Source organism: Brienomyrus brachyistius, chromosome 3 (genome assembly GCF_023856365.1).
Source record: "Brienomyrus brachyistius isolate T26 chromosome 3, BBRACH_0.4, whole genome shotgun sequence".
Classification (NCBI taxonomy): Eukaryota; Metazoa; Chordata; class Actinopteri; order Osteoglossiformes; family Mormyridae; genus Brienomyrus; species Brienomyrus brachyistius.
In genome coordinates, this window is record NC_064535.1 from 3,096,072 (window position 1) to 3,122,465 (window position 26,394).

General features: G+C 50.6%; 1 protein-coding gene and 1 long non-coding RNA gene across 6 annotated transcripts in view; one reads left to right on the plus strand and one right to left on the minus strand.

The window, feature by feature from the left end:
• bcl2l11 (BCL2 like 11) overlaps nt 1-26,394 on the minus strand; it is a 35,524-nt gene that overhangs the window by 5,595 nt on the left and 3,535 nt on the right. The window contains exons 3-5 of one of the 4 annotated variants that reach the window (XR_007396796.1): nt 23,641-23,774; nt 2,264-6,853; nt 704-825 (exon numbers count right to left, since the gene is read on the minus strand). Coding sequence is in view for 2 of the 4 variants with exons in the window: in XM_049007192.1 (XP_048863149.1) it covers nt 15,125-15,241; nt 23,641-23,774 (251 nt within the window). In the remaining 2 variants the exon portion in view is untranslated. Of the gene's footprint in view, nt 1-703; nt 826-2,022; nt 6,854-12,523; nt 15,242-23,640; nt 23,775-26,394 lie in introns of those variants that run through there. The other 3 variants (XR_007396797.1, XM_049007193.1, XM_049007192.1) reach the window with 3 other exon arrangements.
• LOC125738337 (uncharacterized) lies at nt 15,252-16,029 on the plus strand. 2 transcript variants are annotated; one of them, XR_007396800.1, is made up of 3 exons: nt 15,252-15,455; nt 15,652-15,796; nt 15,903-16,029. It is a non-coding gene; the product is annotated as an uncharacterized LOC125738337 (long non-coding RNA). The 2 variants fall into 2 exon arrangements; XR_007396801.1 differs by having other exon boundaries at nt 15,260-15,363.

The following is a 26,394-nucleotide window of genomic DNA, read 5'->3' on the forward strand; positions in this document are numbered from 1 at the left end:
CCTCCCGCTCTGCCGCCTGCTCTGCCTCCCTGCCTCCTGCTCTGCCTCCCACTCTGCCACCTGCCCTGCCTCCCTGCCTCCTGCTCTGCCTCCCACTCTGCCGCCTGCTCTGCCTGCCGCTCTGCCTCCCGCTCTGCCTCCCGCTCTGCCTGCTGCTCTGCCTCCCGCTCTGCCACCTGCTCTGCCTCCCGCTCTGCCTCCTGCTTGGCCGCCTGCTCGGCCGCCTGCTCTGCCTCCCGCTCTGCCTCCCGCTCTGCCGCCTGCTCTGCCTCCCGCTCTGCTTGCCGCCCTGCCGTGCTTTTCCTTTCCATGGCTTTCGGGATGCCAGTGCTGCTCTTGGGGCCTGTGTTGATGTAAACAATCAAGATGGCTGAATAGACTCTCTATGGGGACTGCCAGCTCTGCCAAGGTGGACCCCGGGCCTCGAGCAATGGGCCCCATCTGTCTGGAAGTTGTCAGGGGTCTCCTGGACCCAGGGAGGTCCCTCGCCGTACACGCTGCCCTGTGGATCCGGGTTTCGGCCCAGCGTGTACAGGAATAAGGCACGGAGCTATTTTCGATCAGTCCAATTATTTATAAACGTAGGTTCCCTCATTGCAGGAGCCTCTCACATGTGTAAAGTCAAATATATTTTAAGAACAGTGACATTTGTGTAAAAAACCCTCTGGGTAACCCTTCCCCCCACACTCGACCTTTAGCTTTTTATATGAAAAGGATCTGAGAAACGGACCGGCGGTGAATCGGCAGCGGTGCTCCAAGACGTTTTCTGACTGCTCTCATCCAATGACCTTTGAACTGTGTCGCTTCTGTGATATCAACCTGCTCCTGTTTAAAATAAGGCAGGAAATACAATGATTTCACTGCTGTCTATCAGTGAGGTGGGATGGACTGTAAATGCTTTAAATATTTACTTTCATTTCCCGCTGCAGCACATGAATCAAGGCTTTATGATATGAATTGCTCCTGACCAAATATAATGAATTTCAAAAACCAGTCATAATTGAAAATCCATGTCAGCATGGTGTTTTCAGTTCCATCAACTGTTAAACCTTGAAATATCTGGCCTGGGTTTGGTCACAATAAAAAAAAAGAACCATAATGAAAGAGAATACAAATTGGAAAGCGAAATTGGGGAACTCCGTGAGAGGGGAAGGGTCATGTGACACCCTTCACAGAACCGAGTGACACATCCAGCCACAAAAAAGTACCATAGAGGACAGATGTGACGGGAATCAGTCCTGCCCGCTTTACAGACCCGAGTTAAAAAACTACCAATCTAACATCTATGTGGGACCCATGGGCCAACATGCTGATATTTGGATATGGATGGTTATGGATGGGGGCACATGCTGATTTACGGGTAGATAGAGCTGTTCTCTGGCTCCGTTTAAATGCTGTCACGTAGGCTGACATGCTGTGTGATCCACCATGAACCTTTCATGGTGCCTCATAACACCACTCAGTCTCCAGCCCCTCCCATCTCCAGCCCCTCCCATCTCCAGCCCCTCCCTTCTCTAGTTCCTACCATTTCCAGCCCCTCCCATCTCCAGGACCTCCATTTTCCAGCCCCTCCCATCTCCAGCCCCTCCCATCTCCAGCCCCTCCCATCTCTAGTTCCTACCATTTCCGCCCCTCCCATCTCCAGCCCCTCCCATCTCCAGCTCCTCCCTTCTCCAGCCCCTCCCATCTCCAGCTTCTCCCATCTCCAGCTGCTCCTCTCTCCAGCCCCTCCCATCTCCAGCTCCTCTCATCTCCAGCCCCTCCCATCTCCAGCTCTTCCCATCTCCAGCTCCTCCCATCTCCAGCCCCTCCCATCTCCAGCTTCTCCCATCTCCAGCCCCTCCCCTCTCTAGCCCCTCCCATCTCCAGCTTCTCCCATCTTCAGCTGCTCCTCTCTCCAGCCTCTCCCATCTCCAGCTCCTCTCATCTCCAGCTCCTCCCATCTCCAGCTTCTCCCATCTTCAGCTGCTCCTCTCTCCAGCCTCTCCCATCTCCAGCTCCTCTCATCTCCAGCCCCTCCCATCTCCAGCCCCTCCCATCTCCAGCCCCTCCTGTCACTATCCCTGTTTGTTTGCTTCCTTCTCCGTACATAAACTGCATTCAGAGTGTCTGACACAAACGGGAAAACATTTACACTGCTTCAGATAGGCTGCCTATTTATTTTTATGTCTATTAACCCATGAACTTCATTGCATACAACATAAATCTGCTACAGTAGCTATTGTTAACTTATTAACAGAAAAATAAAGAATCACTTGTTTACCATTTTTTCCCTCCATCTGTGGCTTCTTGTGATTCTTGCGAAATGCTGTCTGATGTCCATTGCTCTGCGTGCACAGTGCAGAACCTGTCACTGATTGCTTGTAAGCACTGGCTGCGTTGTTGAGGAATGAAGCAGGAAGGGGGAGTAGGAGAGGGAGGGGGAGAGGGAAGACAAAGGTGAGAAGGGGACAGGAAGGGAGAAGGGGAAAGGAGGTGGGGGGAGGAGGAGAGAGAGGGAGGGGGTGAGGGACAGGGAAGAGTGAGGGAGGGGAAAAGAGAGGGAAGACAAGGGTGAGAGGGAGGGGGAGTCAGGGGGAGAGGGACAGGGAGGGACATGTGCCAGTTTGTTGAAAGGGTCAGTGTGGTGTGTTGTAGGCTAATGTGGTAAATGATGGTAAAACGACATTTACCAGTTGAACACTGTCTTGTAATTAGCAAGGTTTATAAACAGCAATTACGTGCATTTACCCCTCCACTACACCCCTACTTTGTCCCCCTACTTGTGATCAGAAGAAAACTGCATGCCCCCCCAGCACAGCCGGAGCAGGGGTCAGCACCCGGAAAACATGCCACATGCTGCTGGATCACTGCACGTCGCCTCATAGAAGTTTCCAGACTGAGCCTCACCCCCCACAGTTGGGTTTTATACTCTCCTAAAAAAAACGAGCTGTGACACAGAACTGGCCCAGCGAGTTATGTGACGCAGTCTGGGGTGGCGCCGGTGACTCTGACTGCGATAGATCAGCCCACGTGCTGATTCCTACCTGCTCCTGAAAGAAGATCCCGCTTCTTCCCACATTTCGGGGGAGGTGGCGCTAAGCCTGTGACAGCCAAATGCCCCAGAGTGTGTTTTGCTGTCTCTTAGCTCCTCTTGGGAACAAGAACAGCAGAGGCGGAAGCGGCGGCAGATAATCATGCACAGCCAGGGCTCTGTAGCTCTGTGCTAATGACACCTTTCACTTTCCAGAGCAGGTCACATGCTGCTGTCCCGCCCAGTAACCTGCCTTTAAAGGTTTGGGACTTTTGCTACTTGGCACTGAAAGGGTTAAGAGGACTGTGCCGCTGACTCACAATCAGGAAAGTACCAGGAACGCCACTGACGTGCTGTCACCCCTCAGGGTCGCGGGGGGGAGCTGACACGGTTCAGATGTAGGGTGCTGGGCCCCGCCCTCCCCCGAGGCCAGATTGGCGTGATTGCCTGTCCCCACCGGTCGGACATTGTCAACAGGACCGGAAGAACAAGGTCTTTTGCTGTGCTGCTTGTGTCTTCACGGCCCCCGCAGGTGTGGCTGGACGGCCTCGCTCTGACGTGTGCGAGCATTACACCGCTCGTTCAGATAGTAATTACCCAGCGAAGTTCAATAATCCGCGCAGGCTGATGCGTTTTTCAGCTGTTATCACAGACACGTGAATCCACCAATCATCTGCCGATGCTAAGGAGGAGAACGAAATAATGTCATGGCAGATATTATTCTCTGATTAAACCATATTCAAATAAAGCAACGAAATTGCGTCCTGTTTTAGCTCCGAGAGCCCTGTAATTTCACTGGTAACATCTCCGTTTCTTTTAAGGAAGCAGATGTCTGCAAATTCAGGCTTGTTTATATATTCTTTTGCTCACCAGGCTGACAGTAGAAGTGACACTCATTGCATAGAGGAGTCTGTCAGATTCAAGAGAACCCAGAGACTCGAGCTGAAGTTTGCGCCGTCCTTCCTGGAAACAGGCGAAAAACAGAGAATGCCCTGCGCGCACACACACACAAACGCACGCACACACAAACGCACGCACACACAAACGCACGCACACACAAACGCACGCACACACAAACGCACGCACACACAAACGCACGCACAAACACACAAACAAGGAAGGCAATAAAACCCAAAGCCTAGTCTTCGGGGGGGGTCACTAAGCATGTGGTTTGTGTATCCCTCATTCCTGTCGCCGCATCTTAATGGCACTCTGGCTGAGTCACCGATCTCGCCGATGAGCGACGACGTGTCTCCAGCTCACCGCTCGCCAGGTCACGCTTGTCCAGAAATGACGTGCGTGTTTACAGCCGGAGATTGTTTACAGAATTCATTCGGTATCTCACTGAAGGGTGCGGCACGCCGGCACTCTGGCTGGGGAGGGTGGCAGTAGGACTCCAGGTTTAAGGAGCAGGCCGTGAGTCAGCTCCATGCTCCCTACGCCACTTGTGGTGCATTGTGGGATGGTTGTTTTGTGGCAGAAACAAATTGCCCCTCAATCAATCACTAAATAGGAGTTGGCAGTTAATAAAGTGGCGGTTTTGAGTGGCAGATCAAAAGGTTTCACTCAACAAAGACTCAGCACGGAGCGGGGGGGGGGGGCCTCTATGAAAATGAGGAGCTGAGGCATAAGAGGGCAGAGCAAATAAATAAAACGCACAGGTCAAAGCCTGTGCAAGGGCCCCGCCCCCCAACCCTTCCCCCTGAGCTCTCCAACACCCCCCCATCCCCAACTCACCAAATGACACTTTAAATTGCCCTACAAAGTGTATTTATTTAGCCGATGCTTATATCCAAAGAAACATAAATTTAATGAGAAAGCAGGAAACAGTTGAGGTTAAGGGCCCCGCCAAGGGCCCAACGGTGACGTTAAGGGCCTTGCCAAGGGCCCCGCCAAGGGCCCAACAGTAATGTTAAGGGCCCCGCCAAGGGCCCCACGGTGACGGTAAGGGCCTCGCCAATGACCCAACGGTGACGTTAAGGGCTTCGCCAAGGGCCTCGCCAATGACCCAATGGTGACGTTAAGGGCCTCGCCAAGGGCCCAGCGGTGACGTTAAAGGCCTCGCCAAGGGCCCAGCGGTGACATTAAGGGCCTCACCAAGGGCCCAATGGTGACGTTAAGGGCCTCGCCAAGGGCCCAACGGTGACGTTAAGGGCTTCGCCAAGGGCCCCGCCAAGGGCCTAACAGTAATGTTAAGGGCCTCGCCAAGGGACCAGCGGTGACGTTAAAGGCCTCGCCAATGACCCAACGGTGACGTTAAGGGCTTCGCCAAGGGCCCCGCCAAGGGCCCAACAGTAATGTTAAGGGCCTCGCCAAGGGCCCAGCGGTGACGTTAAAGGCCTCGCCAATGACCCAACGGTAACGTTAAGGGCCTCGCCAAGGGCCCAGCGGGTGACGTTAAAGGCCTCGCCAATGACCCAACAGTAACGTTAAGGGCCCCGCCAAGGGCCCAACGATGACGGTAAGGGCCTCGCCAATGATCCAACGGTGACATTAAGGGCTTCGCCAAGGGCCCCGCCAAGGGCCCAACGATGACAGTAAGGGCCTCGCCAAGGGCCCAACGGTGACAGTAAGGGCCTCACTAAGGGCCCAACGGTGACATCACACTGCCAATTCTGGGGTTTGAACTAGTCACACTGCAAATAGAGGCACAGCATGCATCCAAACCCACTGACCCACACAGCGCCCCCCCCCTCAGCTGGCTATTGATACTCTGTATTACTGAGCTGTGGTCACTCATACCTGTAGATCACCCAGACCCCACCAGTTTGTAGTCCTGGTGGGGCCATTTGCGTTGCTCTACTCAGCTAATAAACAGCCCAGCGACTGGCTGGTTATTTGAGGCAGGTGACTCAGTGAGTCAGCGTGAGTCCCAGGCAGGTCCGTGCTGCTTACACTGAGCGCTGGGAATCCTGCCAGACAGTAAAGTAACTTCAGCATTTGCGGGTTGGTCGCCCTGGTCTTAGAAACCGCCACCAGCGGGCAGGGCTTGTCCGGCGAGAGCGTCCGCCACCTGAACGATGCGTCACCATTGAAGGAGGAAGCCTTTCTGAGTCGCCGTGCTGCCAGTCACCCGATATTAAACCTTTGTAGTGACATTTTTCTTGGAAAGAAGATGCTGTTTATCACTTCCTCTTATTTTGAATGTTTGTAGTCATTATTAGATAATCAGACAACTTTTCCCTTGTGCGATGTGTCCGGTTAGGTCCCCTCGGGGGCGTCGCTGGGAAATCGTACAAGAAGTACCTCTCTTTGCCACAAGCGAATTTCTTTTTTCCTTCGGCATTGGGGGCTGCCAGACAGCGCAGGCAGAGGCACGCTACCTGGAGGAAGTGTGTAGGTGAACCAAGTTTCGCAGGAGAGGTACAGCAAAGCTGTGAGACGGTGAGTCTAAGAAGATCCAGAGCACCTTCTGTGCTACTAACAGCATGGGGACGAATGTAAAGGTGTAAAGCCTCCGATTTCACGTGGCTGGGGGCAGGAGATGCTCTTCTCCATGTGTCTCTGACAGGACCAAAGTGCCGCCGGGAGGGCGGGTGGGTTTTGTTGAGCTTCTTCAAAACCTGCCGCAACTGAATGGAAAATTTCTGCTAGAAGAGAGAGGATCCAAGTTAAATAAAACCTGAAGATGGGAGGCAGGTCGCACTGACGTCCCGAAGGTCTATTCATTCTTCTGTCTGAACCTTCCTTGCATGTTACCGTCGACGGCAGAGTGAACAGAATGTTCTAGATGGAGGTCTTGGCTTCTCCCCATTTGGCCTTGGCTGCGACGAATGCAGCGCCATCCGCTCAACGCCAGGCTCAGATCCCCGGGGTAATGGATGTTAATATCAGTGTCCACTGCAAAAGACAAGGGCTGGGTGAAAGTAGCGACACAGTAGAAAGGAAAGTGTTGGCCACCGAAACGCACAGCGGAAGCCGTTTTTGACTCATTCCCCACCCACGTAGCACAGTGCCATCGGCGCAGAACGGCTGCCAGTCCACTGCAGGCCACCGTACGCCACTTGTTTAGCCGACCAGGCCAGTGACAGGTCCCAGACTACAATTCCCAGATGACTTTGCACTATGTCTGCCATTATTGTCATGGGAGCTGGAATGAAAATATGGTGATGGGACTTGGAGTCCTATGAAAGCCAACACACCCCAGTCACTTGTTAAAGGGATTCCTCTTTAATGAATCTTGTTTACATAAACGGTAGCATTCTCAAATCGGCAGTCGCAGAATGTTTTTTTTTTGCTCCAAGGAGCAAAGACACAGCTGGCTTTTAAGCCGTGGTGACTGTTTTGTTCAGACCTCTGCGGTCAGCTGTTCCACTAACCACAGCAGTTAATGAGCTGCCTTTTCATGTCACACCAAGTTTACTGGCATCTCCCTATACATACTTCTCCATACGCTGCAGCTTCACATTATCTGGGGTGTGTTAAACCACTCAGCGGTAATTTCTAGCTAAATCACTAACAGACTGCTGCAACCATAAATGAGTGTTTGATAATATTGTCTAATCCGACTCGGTTGCTGTGCCATCGATGTTATGATACGATGCCTCTTGTCCGGCTCGGTCAGATCGGCTCAGGGTCGCATTGTCTGTAAGATCTAAAGCTTTTTGTTTTTTTTTCCATTTCTCGCAGCTTGTCGCCATTGTTTGTGTGGCATTGTAGATGCCCTCCCTTGACCCCATGATGTGTTTACAAGCTCTAAAACAGTTGTGATAGAGTCCAGCTGACAGGGGGAGGGTCACCCCAGCGTCTGCTCCGGCCCCTCTCCACACCCTCGTTCGGCCTAAGATTGGAAGGTCACATTCTGGTCGCGTTGATGCAAACATGATGCAATGTCAGCAAGCTGGCATGTGGACCATCGTGTACGACTGACGTGAACAAACCAGGCACCAGGCTCCACATGCAGACAAAGGCCCATCTACACAACACGCCTGAACACTGGAATGTATAGACACATTTTATAAAGTAACTTCATAAAGTAATAACCTCTTGAAAAGGGATCTTTCAGGGCCCTTAGGAGTAACAAATTTAGATTGGTAGCTTTCTGAGAGAGTGAGAGAGTGAGAGAGAGAGAGAGAGAGAGAGAGAGAGAATGCAGAATCAGATGTCAAAGCAGGCTGCCATATTAATTGCATAAACAGGACAATGGAGGCTCCCAGCGCCTGGGCTAACAACAGCAGTGAAAAGCTGCTCGCTGTCTGCTCCTCAGCCGTCTAAAAGTGCCTATGATTCCCAAGGGGTCATTTTCACCCTAAAATTTTATCTCACTCTATTTTTATTGACAGTTAAACAAAATGTATATACTTCAGTAACCATGTAATCTAACTCGAGGTTGAAAATGGCAAATAACAAGCGAAATGTCCCAGCTGGGACCTGGATACACAATGAGGACAATAACGTCTCGTGGGGGGGGGGGGGGGGGGACTGCATTTGGCGACATAACCATGAATTGCTTATTCATTATGAAAATAAGCAATATTTGGTGACCTATAGGAGGAGAGTGAAGCTATAATAACGAATGACATGCAAGAATCGCTTTATATCCCCATTTCTCAGGCGTTGCTCTCGTGCCACAAGACATGTAACTCATGAAAATAGACTTTTTATATATATATATTTATAATGTGACAGAATACACATATTTCCAATTCACGTAAATATCAGTCCAGTGACACAGACAACACAAGAGTGTGCAAATTATGCGAAATATTCTAATAATCATCATCATCATCATCATCATCATCATCATCATCATCATCATCATATCAGCCCATCATGGCTTCTCCATCCTCCGCTCTCCTGATGTTTCTAGCTTCCGGATCGTTTTCCTATGGGACCACATCTCCGGCTCAGATACGGGGATTGTGTACACAGTGGAGAGAGCAAATGGTTCTGAAGGTGCAGCTGGTCTGCTGGGGGGAGCAGGACCGGCCCTGCCTAGTGTCATGTGACTGACCCCCCCCCCCAGCAGGAAATAACGGCATGTAAGGGGCCTCGAGGAAACGTGTCAGCCATGGTTAAGCCTGTTAGTCACCGTCTTGGGGGGGGTCTATCACCACAGCATCCTGAACATCCCTCCTCCAGCCCAGAGCCCCGGTGCGGTAATCACGAAACCGCAAGATGAAAGCATGCTGAGCATCCTCAGCCGGGAAGCGCGGTGTCCGTGCGGCGGGAACGTGGCCAGGAAGCATGATGCCACTCAAGTCTGCCCCTTGCCATGGAGACATCTAGGAACCCAGGAACCGCCGCATCCGCTCTGTGCGCTTTTAGAAAACTGAGCTGACTTCCTTTAAATAATACTGAGGTTGGTCTGTGATGAAATTGGGGCCTTAAATTTGTGAGACGGGGAAATGGGAAAAAAAAACCGGTAATCAGTAATTAGTGTCATTCTGAACATTCATTAAACAATTAATCAAAGAGCCGTTTGTTACAGTAATGCTCCTTTCTGTTTGGCCAAACAAGGACAATAACATCGGTGCATGTTTGGTGCCTCCAGACGCCTTCTGAGGAAGCGTTTGCCGTTTGTTGTGACTGTCTCTCTGTCTCTTTTCGGGATCGGAGCCACAGGGACTATGCCGATTCCTAGCATCGCCGGGCAGGAAGACCCCTGCGAGACGCAGCCGGACCAACATTCTTCCCGAATGATCTCTGGGGGGGGGGGGGGGGGTGAGACCCAGAGAAAATCCCACTCAGCAGATGGTCATTAAATGGTCCCGTGTGGTAAAAACCTCCAGCATCTCGTTCTGATTTTGGACACACCCTGGGTGGCCTGGATGATTGAGATGCTCTGAGAGCTGTGCTAGACCTAGCCACCACCAACCCCCCCCCCCCCACCCAGGCCCGTCCCTGGTCGCCCACAGGGTTTGAAAATTTGGCCTCTGTCTGACTGTAAAGGCTGGCTGGAAACCAATCATGTGGGCAGTGAAACAGGAGGGGCTGTGTAACTGGGAGGCTGAGACCAACGAACAGCCTGACAAAGAAGCTGATGAAGGCGCTAGCGAAGGAGCTAGCAAAGGAGCTAATGAAGAGTGTAATGAAGGTTCTAGCGAAGGAGCTAGCAAAGGAGCTAATGAAGAGTGTAATGAAGGTTCTAGCGAAGGAGCTAGCAAAGGAGCTAATGAAGAGTGTAATGAAGGTTCTAGCGAAGGAGCTAGCAAAGGAGCTAATGAAGAGTGTAATGAAGGTTCTAGCGAAGGAGTTAGCAAAGGGGCTAAGAATGAGGCTAATGAATGCCACAGAGGACACTGTACACAATCTGAAATCATGTTGAATATTTAGCTTCCCATGCCTGTTCTCAGCAGGGGTGACGTCATGGTTTGTGGACTTCAAATGATTTATTTACTGTTTTTCTTTTCTCTCCCGTGGTTTGGACCAGTTGGCTTTGTGCCTCATAACGCGTGCTGCTCGGGCGTTGTAGAGGGGGTCAGGGGGGGCATCATTACTGAGGCAGAAGGGGGGGTGAAGGAGGTGCCATCCCGTCACCATGTCTGTAGTCATCGCTCTCCGAGGGCTGGGGGCTCAAATGCACACGCTCATCCTGTGTCATCATTTTTTGTTTAGTGTAGTTGGAACTGAAGCCTATAAATCCCGTCACAGTTGATTTTCAGGAACTAGTTACTGTTTATCGGCCCCGGAACGGGCTACAGATTCAGTGCAGGTGTGCTGTCCACGTGAACGTCTGCAGTTAACATGCATACGTGCTTTTCCTGTCGCGTTTACGTTTTGAGTAAAACTAATGAAAGGAAAAGCGAAAATGCCTTCGGCAGTCCAGAAGGAACCGGAATGTTCAAACCTCACGTGTTCTGGAATTCACCCTGCACCTACAGAGAAAAACAGCAGCGTGTACTCATGCATCTGCGAGGTCACCTTGATAAGCCGTGAGCAGAGACCGGAGCGATGAGTAATACGTCATAATCTGGTGATGTTTGCACCCAGGTCTGGAATGCCCCGGATTTCACGTGCTCCACGCGGGCTTGCACACGCTCATGACAGAACGCGGGGATCCACCATTGCTGGCAAAGACTGGCCAGTCCTGAGCTTACAGACACTGACACCATGCAGACGAATGCGCTACCCCGGCCAGTCCTGAGCTTACAGACACTGACACCATGCAGACGAATGCACTACCCCGGCCAATCCTGAGCTTACAGACGCTGACACCATGCAGACGAATGCGCTACCCCGGCCAGTCCTGAGCTTAGACACTGACACCATGCAGACGAATGCGCTACCCCGGCCAATCCTGAGCTTAGACACTGACACCATGCAGACGAATGCGCAACCCCGGCCAGTCCTGAGCTTACAGACACTGACACCATGCAGACGAATGCGCTACCCCGGCCAGTCCTGAGCTTACAGACACTGACACCATGCAGACGAATGCACTACCCCGGCCAGTCCTGAGCTTACAGACACTGACACCATGCAGACGAATGCTACCCTGGCCAATCCTGAGCTTACAGACGCTGACACCATGCAGACGAATGCACTACCCCGGCCAGTCCTGAGCTTACAGACACTGACACCATGCAGACGAATGCGCTACCCCGGCCAGTCCTGAGCTTACAGACACTGACACCATGCAGACGAATGCGCAACCCCGGCCAATCCTGAGCTTACAGACGCTGACACCATGCAGACGAATGCGCTACCCCGGCCAATCCTGAGCTTACAGACGCTGACACCATGCAGACGAATGCGCTACCCCGGCCAGTCCTGAGCTTAGACACTGACACCATGCAGACGAATGCGCTACCCTGGCCAGTCCTGAGCTTACAGACACTGACACCATGCAGACGAATGCGCAACCCCGGCCAGTCCTGAGCTTACAGACACTGACACCATGCAGACAAATGCGCTACCCCGGCCAGTCCTGAGCTTACAGACACTGACACCATGCAGACGAATGCACTACCCCGGCCAGTCCTGAGCTTACAGACACTGACACCATGCAGACGAATGCTACCCTGGCCAATCCTGAGCTTACAGACGCTGACACCATGCAGACGAATGCACTACCCCGGCCAGTCCTGAGCTTACAGACACTGACACCATGCAGACGAATGCGCTACCCCGGCCAGTCCTGAGCTTACAGACACTGACACCATGCAGACGAATGCGCAACCCCGGCCAATCCTGAGCTTACAGACACTGACACCATGCAGACGAATGCGCTACCCCGGCCAATCCTGAGCTTACAGACGCTGACACCATGCAGACGAATGCACTACCCCGGCCAGTCCTGAGCTTACAGACGCTGACACCATGCAGACGAATGCACTACCCCGGCCAGTCCTGAGCTTACAGACGCTGACACCATGCAGACGAATGTACTACCCCGGCCAGTTCTTTGGCCCAGCCACTTCATGGATATTTTTTAGAGGGAGGATCTAAAACCAATTTTAATTCCCAAATGTTATTGGCAATGATTCATCAATTTTTACCGGGAAAACACACCACAGCTCAGATCCTGCCTGTAACCTCAAGTTCTCTCAGGTAATACAAGACAACCGCTTTAGTTTATTTTTATTTTTAGTAGAACATACAAAATCAAATGCAGGTATTTACAGCAGTATTGCACTATTCTTACATTAGTTTCAGTGCAAAATAAAAAACATGATAAAAAAAGTTTTTGCTACAGTTGTACTGGGTCCTGTAAAGTGGTATAAAATCAGCGTTTTGCAAATGTTCAGGGCTACTGAACAAGTTGAATAACACAGTAATCAATGCATGTGTGTGTGGTCCTGCTCGCTGCCAGGCTGGGGGGGGGGGGGGGCACGTCGGCATGAAGTAATTGATGTCTTACCCTTCGATAACATATTACCATAAAAACCGATGTGATGATTTGCCTGTCATGAGCGACGAGGTGTTGGTCTGCCCCAATCCAATGGTTGTCTGTGTTTTTTTTTTCCATTAGATGACCTTTCGAAAATTGTATTTGAGGCAGCAAAATGCTGCTTCGTCATTTCTTTGTTTCCATCAATCACAACATTCTAAGCACACCGAGGGGAGGGGCCAGTAGCCCAAGCTCTGCTGTCCTCCTTGAAAGTAAGTGGATCCCAATATCACAGCAAGGCAACTTGGCCTGATGGACTAGAGGCATCGGCACTTTCCCAGCTAGCTAATACTTTGTATGTTTCATTGGAACAAACCCCCACTAGTGTGTCGCTGGGGGTCACTCCTAAAACCTGAGACGATTCATTGACGGTCAGATGGATGGGTTTTAGGTGCTGATGGCTGTCATTCAGAGCGATAAGCCCAGGTCCCATGATTGTTACAGTCATCTGCTAATGTTAAAATTCATCAACGAAACCACATTAAAACCACATCAAAACTATGCTGACATCCCTATCTGCAAGTAACAGTAACAATCTGCCAGCAAACCTTTAGCCTGAACGGGAGGATCCGCAGGGTAACCACAGTAACAGGGAAGAAGCAGTAGCTAGCCGCATATCACGACACTCCAAAACAGAGGGCTGGGCGGGAACTCAGCATGGCACGGGGGCGTGAGCCACGGCCGGGACAGTCGAGTGCTGCTCGCCGGACGGCTGCTGCTCGCCGGACGGCTGCTGCTCGCCGGACGGCTGCTGCTCGCCGGAGGCAGGGATCACGACCATCATACGTTTAACCACAAGGAACCAACAAGTCTGAGTCCTCCAGCTCCTGTCACCATTTGTCACCCCCACTCTTGATGAATAATATGCCCCCCTCCCCTAGATTTTCGGCTTCCAATAGGCTACTAGCCAACCAAGGCATTTAATTTCAACATGACTCTAATTGAAGAAGGTCATCCAAAAGCAATGCCTTCCACTGCAGGCACGTAAAGCCAACACATGCCATGATTTAATTTCCATGCTCATTCCTCCCGTTATTGTAATTGATTATCAACACCGAAATGTAACACTGTTATATTGAAGAGGATTCTCACGCCATCCAGTCGATGTCCGAGTGGTTTTACCGCACCTGGGGCATCTGTACTCCACACCCAGGTACTGCGACATGCACAGGGATGGGTGAGACGTCCCTCTGAAGGACGAGCCAGTTCTTAGAAGAGCTGTCGTCCACCTCATCGCGGGGTAAACGCACACTTTTCCCATGAAGGGAGAAATATTAAAAACAAGAACAAAACACTGAATGTTTCTTTAAAACCAAAGTCACAAGTCTGACGTATTCGGAGGTAGATGGCGGATCTGTGGATGTGTACCCTGGAGCAGCATCTAAAACGTGAAATGTGACCCCTGAGCCGAGCAGAAGCTCTTGGCTCCATCTTCTAAGTACCTTCTGCACGTTGGACTGGGGACCGAGGCACTTGGAACCAGAACAGCCTCACTGACAACCAGGTCAATGACGACCAAAAGGTTACATTTTTGCATGCGACTGGGATCCTATATTAATGTCTTCGCGTTAACAGGACACTTACTGAGGCAGAGATGTGTATCGTAATCTCCGTGTGCGAAAATGTCGGATTCATCGCGACGGCAAGGACTGGTTTGATTCCGGGCAGCATAACAGTATTTGTAGAATTGGTGTTAATGGTTGAACGACTGACTTACTGATAAATACCACTTTAAACAAAAGAAAAAAAAAACACTTAGAGTACAAGAACATTAAATACAAAATGAAAAATAAATAGATGGAAAGAAGAAATGAAGGAAGGCAACGCTGGAAAGATAGTGAGAACAGAGAGGAGGCTTTAAACAGAGCAGAGGGGTATTTACAGTAAAGGCTGGGGGGGGGGAGGGGGGGGGTGCGGGGGTAGGCATATCCCAGGGAAAGCCCTCAGTCCAACAGCAGCCCTGGTTTCCTTGGTGACAGCTTCCTGTCCTGGCAGAGCTGTCAGACCAGGGTGGTGGACCTCCTCCCCTGTCTAAAAGTATTCCTGCAGCTGCATCCATCCAAGCAGTTTGAAAGAGTACAATTGTCCTTGGTCTCCAAGAAAAAAACAGTCAGTCCAAGTAACGGCAAAACATGATAGGAAGAAATTCAGGTGTCCTCCTCAAAAATTGATCTTTGTATTTACATATTTACAAAGTACAGGAGTGCTACGTGTCTGCTGGGTTCTGGGGGGGGTGAGGCTGGGTGGGTTAAGTGGGGAGGCAGTCAGCAATCCTCCAATCATCTTTGCCTCAAGAACTGTAGCAGCCATTCCAGCAGATTGGCAATCCACAGGACGAAGACGTTCATGCGTTGGATTCGCCGAGGGGCTGCCCAGAGGTTCCTATCCCAGGCCCTCTGTGAAAGCAAAAAGAGACAGGAGGCGGGGTTAGAGGCTGCTGTGGGTGCTGCACTCTGTGAGAGAGGAGGCGGGGTTAGAGGCTGCTGTGGGTGCTGCACTCTGTGAGAGAGGAGGCGGGGTTAGAGGCTGCTGTGGGTGCTGCACTCTGTGAGAGAAGAGGCGGGGTTAGAGGCTGCTGTGGGTGCTGCACTCTGTGAGAGAAGAGGCGGGGTTAGAGGCTGCTGTGAGTGCTGCACTCTGTGAGAGGTGGTGGGGATAGAGGCTGCTGTGGGTGCTGCACTCTGTGAGAGAGGAGGCGAGATTAGAGGTTAGAGGCTGCTGTGGGTGCTGCACTCTGTGAGAGAGGAGGTGGGGTTAGAGGCTGCTGTGAGTTCTGCACTCTGTGAGAGAAGAGGCGGGGTTAGAGGTTAGAGGCTGCTGTGGGTGCTGCACTCTGTGAGAGAGGAGGCGGGGTTAGAGGCTGCTGTGGGTGCTGCACTCTGTGAGAGAAGAGGCGGGGTTAGAGGCTGCTGTGGGTGCTGCACTCTGTGAGAGAAGAGGCGGGGTTAGAGGTTAGAGGCTGCTGTGGGTGCTGCACTCTGTGAGAGAAGAGGTGGGGTTAGAGGTTAGAGGCTGCTGTGGGTGCTGCACTCTGTGAGAGAAGAGGTGGGGTTAGAGGTTAGAGGCTGCTGTGGGTTCTGCCGTTTAAATAACATGCTTCAAGGAAGAGAAAGAAATAAGTGTTATCAGACTGTTAGATACCAAAATAAGAAAGCAAATGTTGCTACCAGAAAAGGCCTCAAATGATATAATCACTGGCCTGGGGGGGTGTCGACAGGTATAATGATGTGGGGCTTGGGGATAATTAGGGGGATAATTAGGTTCACACCCCCACCCTCACTGAATTCAAGGTCTCCCCAAAGACACTGATGATTCAGCGGAAGACCAGCATGAGTCACTCTCATCACTGCTTCATTACAGTGACTCTTGGAAGCGAGAGAAGAGAGCTAATTGTGACCTTGGTGCCTCATCTGGAGGGAGGCAGGACTGGGGGGGGGGGCAAGTTCTGACACAGCACCATGAGTAAACCTTAACTCACAGCCATCCCAACGTGGGAACACAGTGGCCTTGGGGGGCCGGGGGGGTCACTTGAGGACAGAGCAAATTGTACCCCCCCCCAAACCCTGTAGTACCCATCGACAGCAGCTCCGGCTGTATCGAGAACCTGACGCACCCATCTGGATCTCAATTGACGTTTTTACTGTTGGACACACTCCATTTTCTCCGAAGCATCGATTTCAGGACATCTACCATTAATCTCCCGGTTTGTGGCTGAAACATATCAGAAAAATCCCACTAAAAGCTTTTAAAATAACAGCCTATTCAATAGGCATCGCTAAGAGCCTGGTAAGCTGGCGTGCTAATTGCTTCAAACAATAGACTGGGTTTTCGATCTCCGAGAGGAAGCGATATGTTAATAACAGGCACTTTAATAACCGTAAACTGCATCCTGTTTCTTTGGCCCACTGTTAGGGCGAGCGTTTCAAGCCAAAGGCCAGCCGATTAAAGCAAAACCTGCTGATTTATATATAAACTTCCATTAATGAATTGCCGGAGTCGGCCGTCCTTCAAAGAAGCCGCTCAGCTTTAGATCAAACACAAATAAAATTGCCCGGCTGGAAAAATACTCGGGCGAGTTTTTCAGGGCTGTTGTGAAGCGGCACAGCGTCTGGGGCGCTGGAGGTAGACAGGAAGGTGCCGCCAAGGGGCTGCCATGCCCCCCCGCCCTGCAGCCTGAGTCATCGTCCATTGGCCCCGAGCCGTCCGTACTGTGTGCCCGTCCTGAGAACAAATGTCGGAAGCTAAGGCCTACACCCCCCCCCCCCCACACACACACACACATTCTCCAGGTGTTCCCAGCGTTTGGGCCGATATTCCGATTTGGGAGGCCGAGACTAACAGGTGGTCTGTCTGAAACACCACGAGTAACCGGGGTCGAGTAACCCACGGGAGCGGGAGCAGCGCGGGATCGAACGACGACCGGGGCCTACTCCAATCACACGGCTCCTCCAGGTCACATGGGTGGCCAGAGCCCAGCCCCGTTTCGCCACCGCTTGGCGTCGGACCTTTCTGCCTCCATCAGAGGGCAAGCAGTGAGGCCCCTGAGAGCAGCCATTGTTCCTGCCCCCCAACACAATGACAGACCTACGGATGAGGAAGTGGAACCGAGGGGGAGTCGAGACAGCGGGGAGGGGCGAGGGGGGGTGAGATTGAGCTGCTCTAAAACAGCCCGGCCCTGTTCTGTTTGTGTCAGAGGTGTTGCTCAGCGCAGTACTTAGACCCTTGACTGTGTTTACGAGACCTAGACGACAGATGTCCCAGGAAGGGTAACATGTATCCTTGAGCAAAGTGCTTGAACGGCTAGAAATGGTCTCATCCACTAGGCAGTGAGCTGCTTACAAACTTCCTGAAAACAGTGAAGGTCTGTCCAGAATGAGCATCCCTGGCAGCAGCCTCCGAGATGAGCTTACCCCTTCCCTCAGCGGCACGACACACCAAAATGTGGACCACGCTCAGGACACACGCACCCGTGATCTGTACGTGTGTTATTCTGGGGGGGGGTCACCCCAGGAAAAGGGGGGGCTCTCTGCGGTAAATAAAGGGGTGATGAAGCGATGCAGTCTGCCACGAGAAAGAGAGGCGTGATGGCGTCCGCACAGCGGACCCAGCTCTCCGATGCCCAGGACAGTGTTGCCGATTGTCAGCTAAACCTTCCTTTGGCAGCCGGTGAGATCACACCACCGCAAAAAAAAAAAACAAAAAAAAAAACATGTTTTGCTGAACTCTCTCTGGGGGGCACAGAGAGCAGAGGAGCCAGGATGCGTGTTTTCCGAGCAGGGAGTTAGTGCCCGTCCTTCATTGTGTGCCCGGCAGTGGAGAGCCAGGGCACCTCCCAGGGGGGACAGCTGGCCCAGCCGCCTCGGTCAGTCGGGGGAGAGGGGAATGTGATACCCCTCCCCCAACACCCACCGGCTATGGCCAATCAGGTGTGGGTCGGTGGCGGACGACTTTGCGGTTTCCATCTCACTGAAACCCCCCCCCCCCCCCATAGCTCTCAGGCTATGCTCCAGCAAGTTCCTCCTTTCCAACTCCCACCAGTGGTCCCAGACTGTCCACCCCCTTAGTCTGTCTGAGCTATGTAACCCCAAATGAGAGGGGTGCACGTGGATGGGCACTGGGGTGGGGGTCTCTCTGAGGTCCTCTTCATGCTCTCTGAGTGACCTCACAGTACGCTGAATGGGGTTTACCTCACGAAAGCCTTAAACACGACCCTCATCCAATCAAAAGTCACAACAGTAACACTGAAGCAAAAACAGGCCTGCTGCCTATTCAGATGCATTATGAGCATTTCACGTAACTAGCAAACAAAATAACAGGGGAGCGGTTCTGTTAATTAGGCGCCATTTGTGTGCATGTGCTTGTTATTGATATGCAGGGAAAAGTCTTCAAAGATGTTTTTTTCGCTGCAACCCAAAGTGATTGTTCTGGCAGTAAAGACGGTTCAGCACGGACTGCGGGGAAAGTGGCTGTTACCAGCCTCCATTCAGCGAGGGAAGTCCAGCGAATCCCAAACAAAAGCCACATCTTGGAGCTCACAGGGGTCAGATCTCAGCCACGTGGATGTTAGAACACTTAACGCTGGCATTTGCGGAGAAAAGCATTTCACACTGACTAGACGACCAGAACACCGGCCAAATGCTTGGTACGTCCACCAGATAATCCACAGCACCACATGCGAGCTACAGCCGTAACCAAGTCCAGGACACTGTGGAAAAGGAAGACTGTAAATACAGCACAAATAAAATAACCATAAAATCTATAATTAGACTTAAGTATAAATAGGAAAAACGCGTCCCGGACAGAGGGCACCTCAGACATTCACACACAACGCTGTCCACACGGCATATTGCGACATGGACCCCAAGTGGGCTGCCGGGCAGCAGTAAAACATGCGATGGCGTCGCAGAAGCAGACAGAGCCATGCGGCTGACGCAGGCAGCACTCAGCCCAGCCGGACCTGGCCCGTGGCCACCAGGCCCAACAGTCCTGGGGGGAGCGTCTGCTCCCGGGGGCGGACATCTGCTTCCCATTGGCAGCTCTGCACCCCGCCAGGGTCCTTGCGACGGCGGCGTTTCACACCCATCCCGCCCCCCCCCGTCTCTGTCCCCCTGGGAGGAGCGAGGGCCCCTAGGGTCGGGTAGACAGGCAGGCTTAATGGCAAATGAGGGGTGACCCTGTGATGATAGGTTTAAGGGGGTGGGGTGTACACTGAAGTACTAAAACAGTGGCCTGTTACCCAGTAATGGCTGGGAGAGCGGGGGGGGGGGGGCAGGAGACCTCCTGGCCCCCCCCAACAAAGACTGATTCACAGTTTCTGTCTCTAGTCGGGGGGTAAAAAACAAGTAGAGAGGAGACAGGAAGTAGTTGTGTGTGAGATAGTTTACTACAGGGCGGGGCTCCCAAACCCAGTGACCTCGTTCGTGACACAGACAGCTGCCCCCCCCCCCCTCGACGCCGGCGTTTGGCGGCTGGGGGGTCAGCTGCCCTGAGTGGATGACAGGCTAGCAAAACATCCCTTCCTTTTTTTCCTGTTCCTCCTACAGTCAGGCCCGTAAATGACCCAGCGCCAATCGCCTCTCAATCACACTCCTCTGATTTCACTCGTCTGCCGCCATCTTATTAAGATAACAACAGGAACATTCCTTTCCGGGAACGATTTCTCTTTTTTTCACGCGTCACCTGACCGGTTGCCGGGAGAGAGCGTGCGGGGCACGTGAGAGCGGCCCCACCCCAAAACCACAATGAAAAACACACCTTGAAGCAGCCCGCTGGTGCTGGAGGGCTGCCCGCCCATCTCAACCCTGGAGACACACTTCCGCTCAGTCATGGCATAACCCCCCCCCCCAATTATGATTTTGCCATGGTCAGGCAAGGGGACTCAAATGTGCCAGACAGCAGTCTAGTCTGAGCCTCTCCCCCGGGCCCCTGAGATGGGACGGACGAACAGTCCTGACCTAGTGTGTAACACGAGGGATCTGAACCCACGGTCCGGAGGTCCAAACTTCTGGCCATATCCTGCAGCCTCTCTGTGCAGTCGCTTCCAGGTGTCTCCCTCAGTCTCTCCGCCGCAAACCCATTAGCACGACTGGGACGGCAGCAGATATCGGGGGGGAACTAGGGGGCGGGTTCTCCGTCTTCCGAAGATCGCCTCCCACAGGCCGCGCTGCTCAGCGTCTCTCCGTCCCCCGGACTCGTCTGCACATGTCCGCGGCCCCGATGTTTCGCTCGCTTTCCTGCCTGGAACTGCCCGTGTCTGAAAAGGGCATAAATACGACTATCCCCCCCTCCCCCAAGCCGCTTTAAAGGGGCGGGGAGAGACGAGGACGACAGCTGGTGGGGGGAGTTACCCGCACGTACACCCTAAGGTGCTGCTTCAAAGCCCACTGGTCCACGAGAGCAAGCGTGTGTTTACTACGGTGGATGAAATGAGACAGAAATAGCGGGAGAGGAAAGTCCAGACTGAAGAAAGAGGACGAAAGGAGATTCAGAAAAACAGGGGAAAACTCGGGAAAAGAAAATTTTTAAACTGCAGGCATTGCAGGCGTAAGGTCAAACCAAGGTAGGGCAGAAAATGTATAGACAATAAAACAAAAGATAATTAAATGGATATTCAAGGCATTACAAGATAACGGGAACATATATGTAATATATGAAGTTATTATCAGTTATTATTGACCTTAGAAAAAGCTGAGCAATTGCATCAGTGTCCAAGACACCTGTGAGTAAAAAACAGAAACGTTTATCTCACACTTTCGTCCAAAGTGACTCACGGAGAGAAGGGCTACCAATTACGTGAACTCAGTGGGATTTTAGCCCATGACCTTTCCATTGTTGGCACAATATTCTTTCCGCTCAGTTGGTAGGGAACCCGGTTCGCTCACGTAGCTCTTATTTACTAGCTGTTCTGCGTGTGGTATTAGCATGTCCCAGGCTTGGGTGCCTCTCATGGGACGGCCCACAGGTGGGCGTGTCCTTCACAGGGATTGGCGGCTGCTGCCTCAGGTCGGCACGGCGATGTGGAACGCCCAGCGAATCAACTTCTGCTTTTTTTTTTATTATTATTATTGTTCTCAGAGCCCCCCGACCAAAAATCTGAAAAACTGGTAGGCGGGTAACAGGCAATCTGACACATACAAGCAACGCCAGTTGAAATGCCCTGAGCGTGCTTCATATGACGAACCATACGACCGAGAACCATACGACCGAGAACCATACGACCGAGAACCATACGACCGAGAACCAATCCCTTAACTGTGAAGACCTCAGATGCGCCCAGACACTCACACACACACACACACACACACACACACATATATCCTGGGCTGAACCTGAGCTACTCTTTCATGTGCTCAAGTTCTGTCATCGCAATATTTTTCCATGCTGAGCCCGGTGACCTCAAAAAATAGGTCAGCCTGCGCTATATTCGGACGTTCCAGACACGCCGCCTTCATCCAATATACGTCACGCTGACACCGAGGTCCTGCCAGGGCCTCCGTACCCAAAGGCGACCTCACTGGCCTGGCTCGGCCAGTAGACCAGAACAGCACAATAACAGATCTGGACGCGTGCCAGGGAGAGCGAGGTGAGTCTGTCTCCACAGCGCACAGATCAATGTCAGAGCGCTGCCTCATCGGCGCAGATTAAGCTGCAGTGAAATTCCTGAACCCAGCAATAAAATCGCAGGTTTCACTGAGCGATAAAGTCGCACGCCAGCAGTACGTACTGACTCATCAGCTTTCCTACACTCAATTCAGATCATATATTTAAAAAAAAAGGCGCAAAACAGCTAGCATGCAGTCAAGTAATACATTACAGCTGTACTCTCTGGAGGTCAAAAATCACAATATTTTATGAACATTATTAGAGGGGTCTAACATTCACCCTTCAATGGGCTCAGGCCACGTGAAGACCTGGATAAATTGTCTGTTTTATTTATATATTTCATTCATTTTATTGGTTCTGTTCTCAATTTAGGAGATTTGCAGCTAACAGGCTAAAGCATGAAGGTAAGGACAGCTTTCGGGCAGATGGTAATAAATGTTTTATAGTGTATTGTTGTTGTACCGCGCATAAAAAAAAAAAAAAATCTGTTTAAGGGACTTAAATAACCCCTGAAAGGAGAGAGGAGAAGGGAAGGATGAAAGGAGTGTATCCACAAAAAAGAAAGAATTAAATACGTTGGGTCATGAACGAGTAGGCATGAATGACACAACCGGTGAACCGCTTCACGGTGATGTGGCTCGGATGCCAGCTACCAAACAACGTGGGAAATGCTGTTTCTCGTTCTGAGTGCGCGCGTTTCGGAATTTCCTGTCCCAGTTACCGACGCTGTGCTGGTTCCCTAATTGATCTGCTTGCTTATACGTGCAATATGCAGTTGTGGGATTAAATTAATTTGGTATAACCATTCATCCGAGAAGCATTCACGTTGTCGATAATGTTAGCATGTTGCTCTTCGGCTACAGGACACCAACAGCCCCTTAAAATAGGCCAGGCTAACAATGAATGACCATAAAAATGAGAATCCTCTTTTAGGCTATAAATAAGATGTGTTTTGCTTCGATGACAGTAGCATGACTCATGAAGCTGAGATCTTTCACCTAAGGTCTCTTTCCCCATTTTTGCTGCCGTAGGCTTCAGTGCCAGAATTTAATCAAGCTGGCAGTGATGAATTACGCGCCGCACGGACCTAAATGTAATTGTATATTTAGGTGTAGAAAAAGGCCCAAATGTGACCAAAAACCCGAAACACCGTGCGCTCTTCAGGACACGGCGCCTACTGTATATTCTCTGCCCTTTATATCTCACCTGGAATCAGCTTTTCTTTGTTCTTTTAGGGTGATGCAATCATAAGAACTGAAGGAACCACAAACGCCCCTGTAACTTTCCATCGCACGACAGAATCCGACTGCCCTTCTCTACCTCTCCTAAAGGAATTCTTGATTTTAAATCGCAGACTTTTCTCTTCTGCTAAATAACTGAAAAAATCCAATATTCCTAAATATTGAGAAAATGGCTGAAAAATATCACGCAAGGCCAATGAATGTCATAAGATCCTCCACAGAGACGTAACATGTCCAACACGTCCAACATGTCCAACACGTCCAACATGTCCAACACGTCCAAACCTGTCCAGGGTTGATTTTCTTCCAGTGTGTTTTTCATACTATTTCCTGTTGTTCCACTTCCTCCATTCTAATATGGAACCGGGAAGATCGGGATCTCAGGGGTCAGTTGCCCTTTGGCCCATAGCAGTTGGCCGAGGAGGACAGTGAGGACAGAGTAGAATACTCACCCCATTCATGTAGATATCATTGAACTTGTCACCGATGCGCCGTAGCTCTTGTGCGACCAGCATCTCTGGCCGCATGTCCGGCAGCATCGACAGCGTCCACGTTCTAAAGAAGGGGACAGGGGCTCGTCGCGTGTCTGGGACAAACGAAATGCACGCAGAAACATCAGACGGCTGGACCTCACCTGCGGGAAGCAGCCGCTCATACTACAACCTGGAGCTTTCAGAGCGCCTGGGGAGGCCCAGGAGACTCACAATTATGCTTTTTCATGCTACTGTTAAGTCAGGAATGGATTTTTTTAGTCTAATGGAATTCCCACCCCCACCCTAATTAGTAAGTTTTACTGCTAGCACCCTGCGCTTTGATTAGCATATTCTTGATGTTCCATTGTTTTTAATTCACTCATTTCTGTTTTGGCTCCAAAAATAGCTCAAAAGGCCCAATTAGGGCCCCCCCACCCATGTCAGTTTAAGACCCCCAGACAACTATACCTTGTGTTACAAAAAGTATTTTGAGATCAAAAAGTCTGGGATTCAACCAAGTCTACTTCTGCCCCTGAATTATTTCACGTCTTAGTAATTTGTGCTCAAGATTGGGAACTCATAACTAACCGTGGAAAAAGGGTTTCAGACTCATACAGTACCGATCAAATTCACGGCTCCTAAGTTACTTCAAAGTTTCCCACTAAGTTGAATGAGCCTGTGACAGGAGTCCCGCCCATGGCGTGTCACAGACCCTCATTTCTCCCATCCCCTATTTATAACCACAAAACGGACAACCAGGGTTTACCATGCAAGCCCAATCTCTGACCAGGTTTGGTGTACACTGCCCCAAGGAGGTTATTCCTGATTGGACACATTGGACAAGGAGAAGCCCATCAAACAGACCACACCGACAAAATCAGCATAATTAATCCTTTGATCTCACAGATGCCCCACTTGACCTGTGTTTACAGTACAGAAATGCACACTCACAGACCAAAGACAATCTGGTTTCTAGAAAGAGTTACAACGATCTGAAAGACACAGAAACCCTTGAGGTTGGAGCCTAATGCTGCATGTTAGCCTGTGTGACTCGCTAACATGAGGCTCTTCTGATCTACCAGTATGAGTCATGTGAGAACCAAGTCTGCCGTTACGTCTTATCATCCACACACTCAGAATATACAGGAATCTACATTCCGCCGCGTTACTATTCGTGGCCATTATTACCTCCATTTCCAGATCTGTGCGGAATAACACTGTGCAGTTCAGGAAATGAATATGGCAGCTGACATTACACCTGGGCACATGCTCTGAGAAAGACTTGGTTAGGCACTGCCAGACTACAGCAAGCACGAGGCGGCATCGCCAGGGGGGCGTGGGGTCAATCACAGTAGCAGCTGAATCGAAAATTCCTTCTCCACCAGGTCAAGGCTTGTGCAACAGGTCTGTGCTTTTCAAATGACTCTGCCTGCCGATTCTACACAGATAGACCATCCCAAATGATATCTATCAAATGGTTCCTAAGCTAACAGCCCAGATATGTAAAACCTAACCCTTGTCACTGCCCTTTATGTTGAAAACGTGAAAAACTTATTACGTTTTTTTCTTTTAAATCATTTTCACATCGTCTACGTTTTGGTTCAAGACATAACACACAACTCATCTCAGTCTCAAATCTAGAATGATGCCATTATATCTAATTGAAGTTTAAACTAGTGGAAGAAGGTTTTTAAAGAAAAAGAGATTCTTGCCTGGCTGCCTGGCGTTTCAGCTGTGCCTCGAAGTTTCGACACCATTACTCAGCAAACGCCCCATCTACGCTGTCCTCGATAAACTTTCAGCACCAGCGTCAGGGAACTTGGTGGGTTGAGATATGCTTTTGAATAAGAGATGCACAACATCCCCCCCCCAACCTCAGCTCATACTTCTAAAGGATTAAAGGAAGTGTGTCGAAAGTCTCCAGTGCCACACTTATCGGTGTTACTCATCTAACAGGCAGCCTGTAGGACGCTCAGCCTGGTATCGCTCTTCTGTTCACAAAGAAAAACACACGAGGCTCTATTTTGACTGAGAAAAGAGTGTCCACTCTGAATCACTCACTGTGACCTTTGCAGCACTGAGCTCAAATAAATGCAAACAAGATGATCTGCCGGCTCAATTAGACCTATTATAAGGGATCGGATAAACATCCGCTGTGGCGTATCCCCTGCTTGTTCACTCGGGGCACACCACCTATGACAAGCCTTTAAACATTTAAACACACCCCTTTGCTACCTGTAATTGTACTTTAGCTAAACCGAAATCCTATTTCTCCTAGTGAGAATTGTGTTCTTACTAGTCAGAACGAAAATCAGATATGTCCAAAATTCTGTTCTTACTAGCAAAAGTGGTGTTTGAAGATATCTATAACTTAGACTCCCCTAGTGAAATATATATCTTCAAATCTCTAACAAATTTAAGTGGCCGATTTAATATTAAACAAGTCAGCGGATGGTCATTTTAGATATGTGCATTACAATTTTTATTAGTACAAACTGGCATTTCATGTACCTCTAATTCAACACTTACGAGTACAAACGAGCATTTCAGGCATCTGTAATTCTCTTCTGACTAGTAGGAATGACGTCACTTTTCCCGTTCTGCATTGTGGATTTCATTCGAGAGGATAACAATTCCACTTTAGATATCTCAAATGAGAATTCTACATATATGAAATTACAACAGTTCTTTTTTATTCTTTTATTACTAGCGACAATGTCTACTGTAGATATC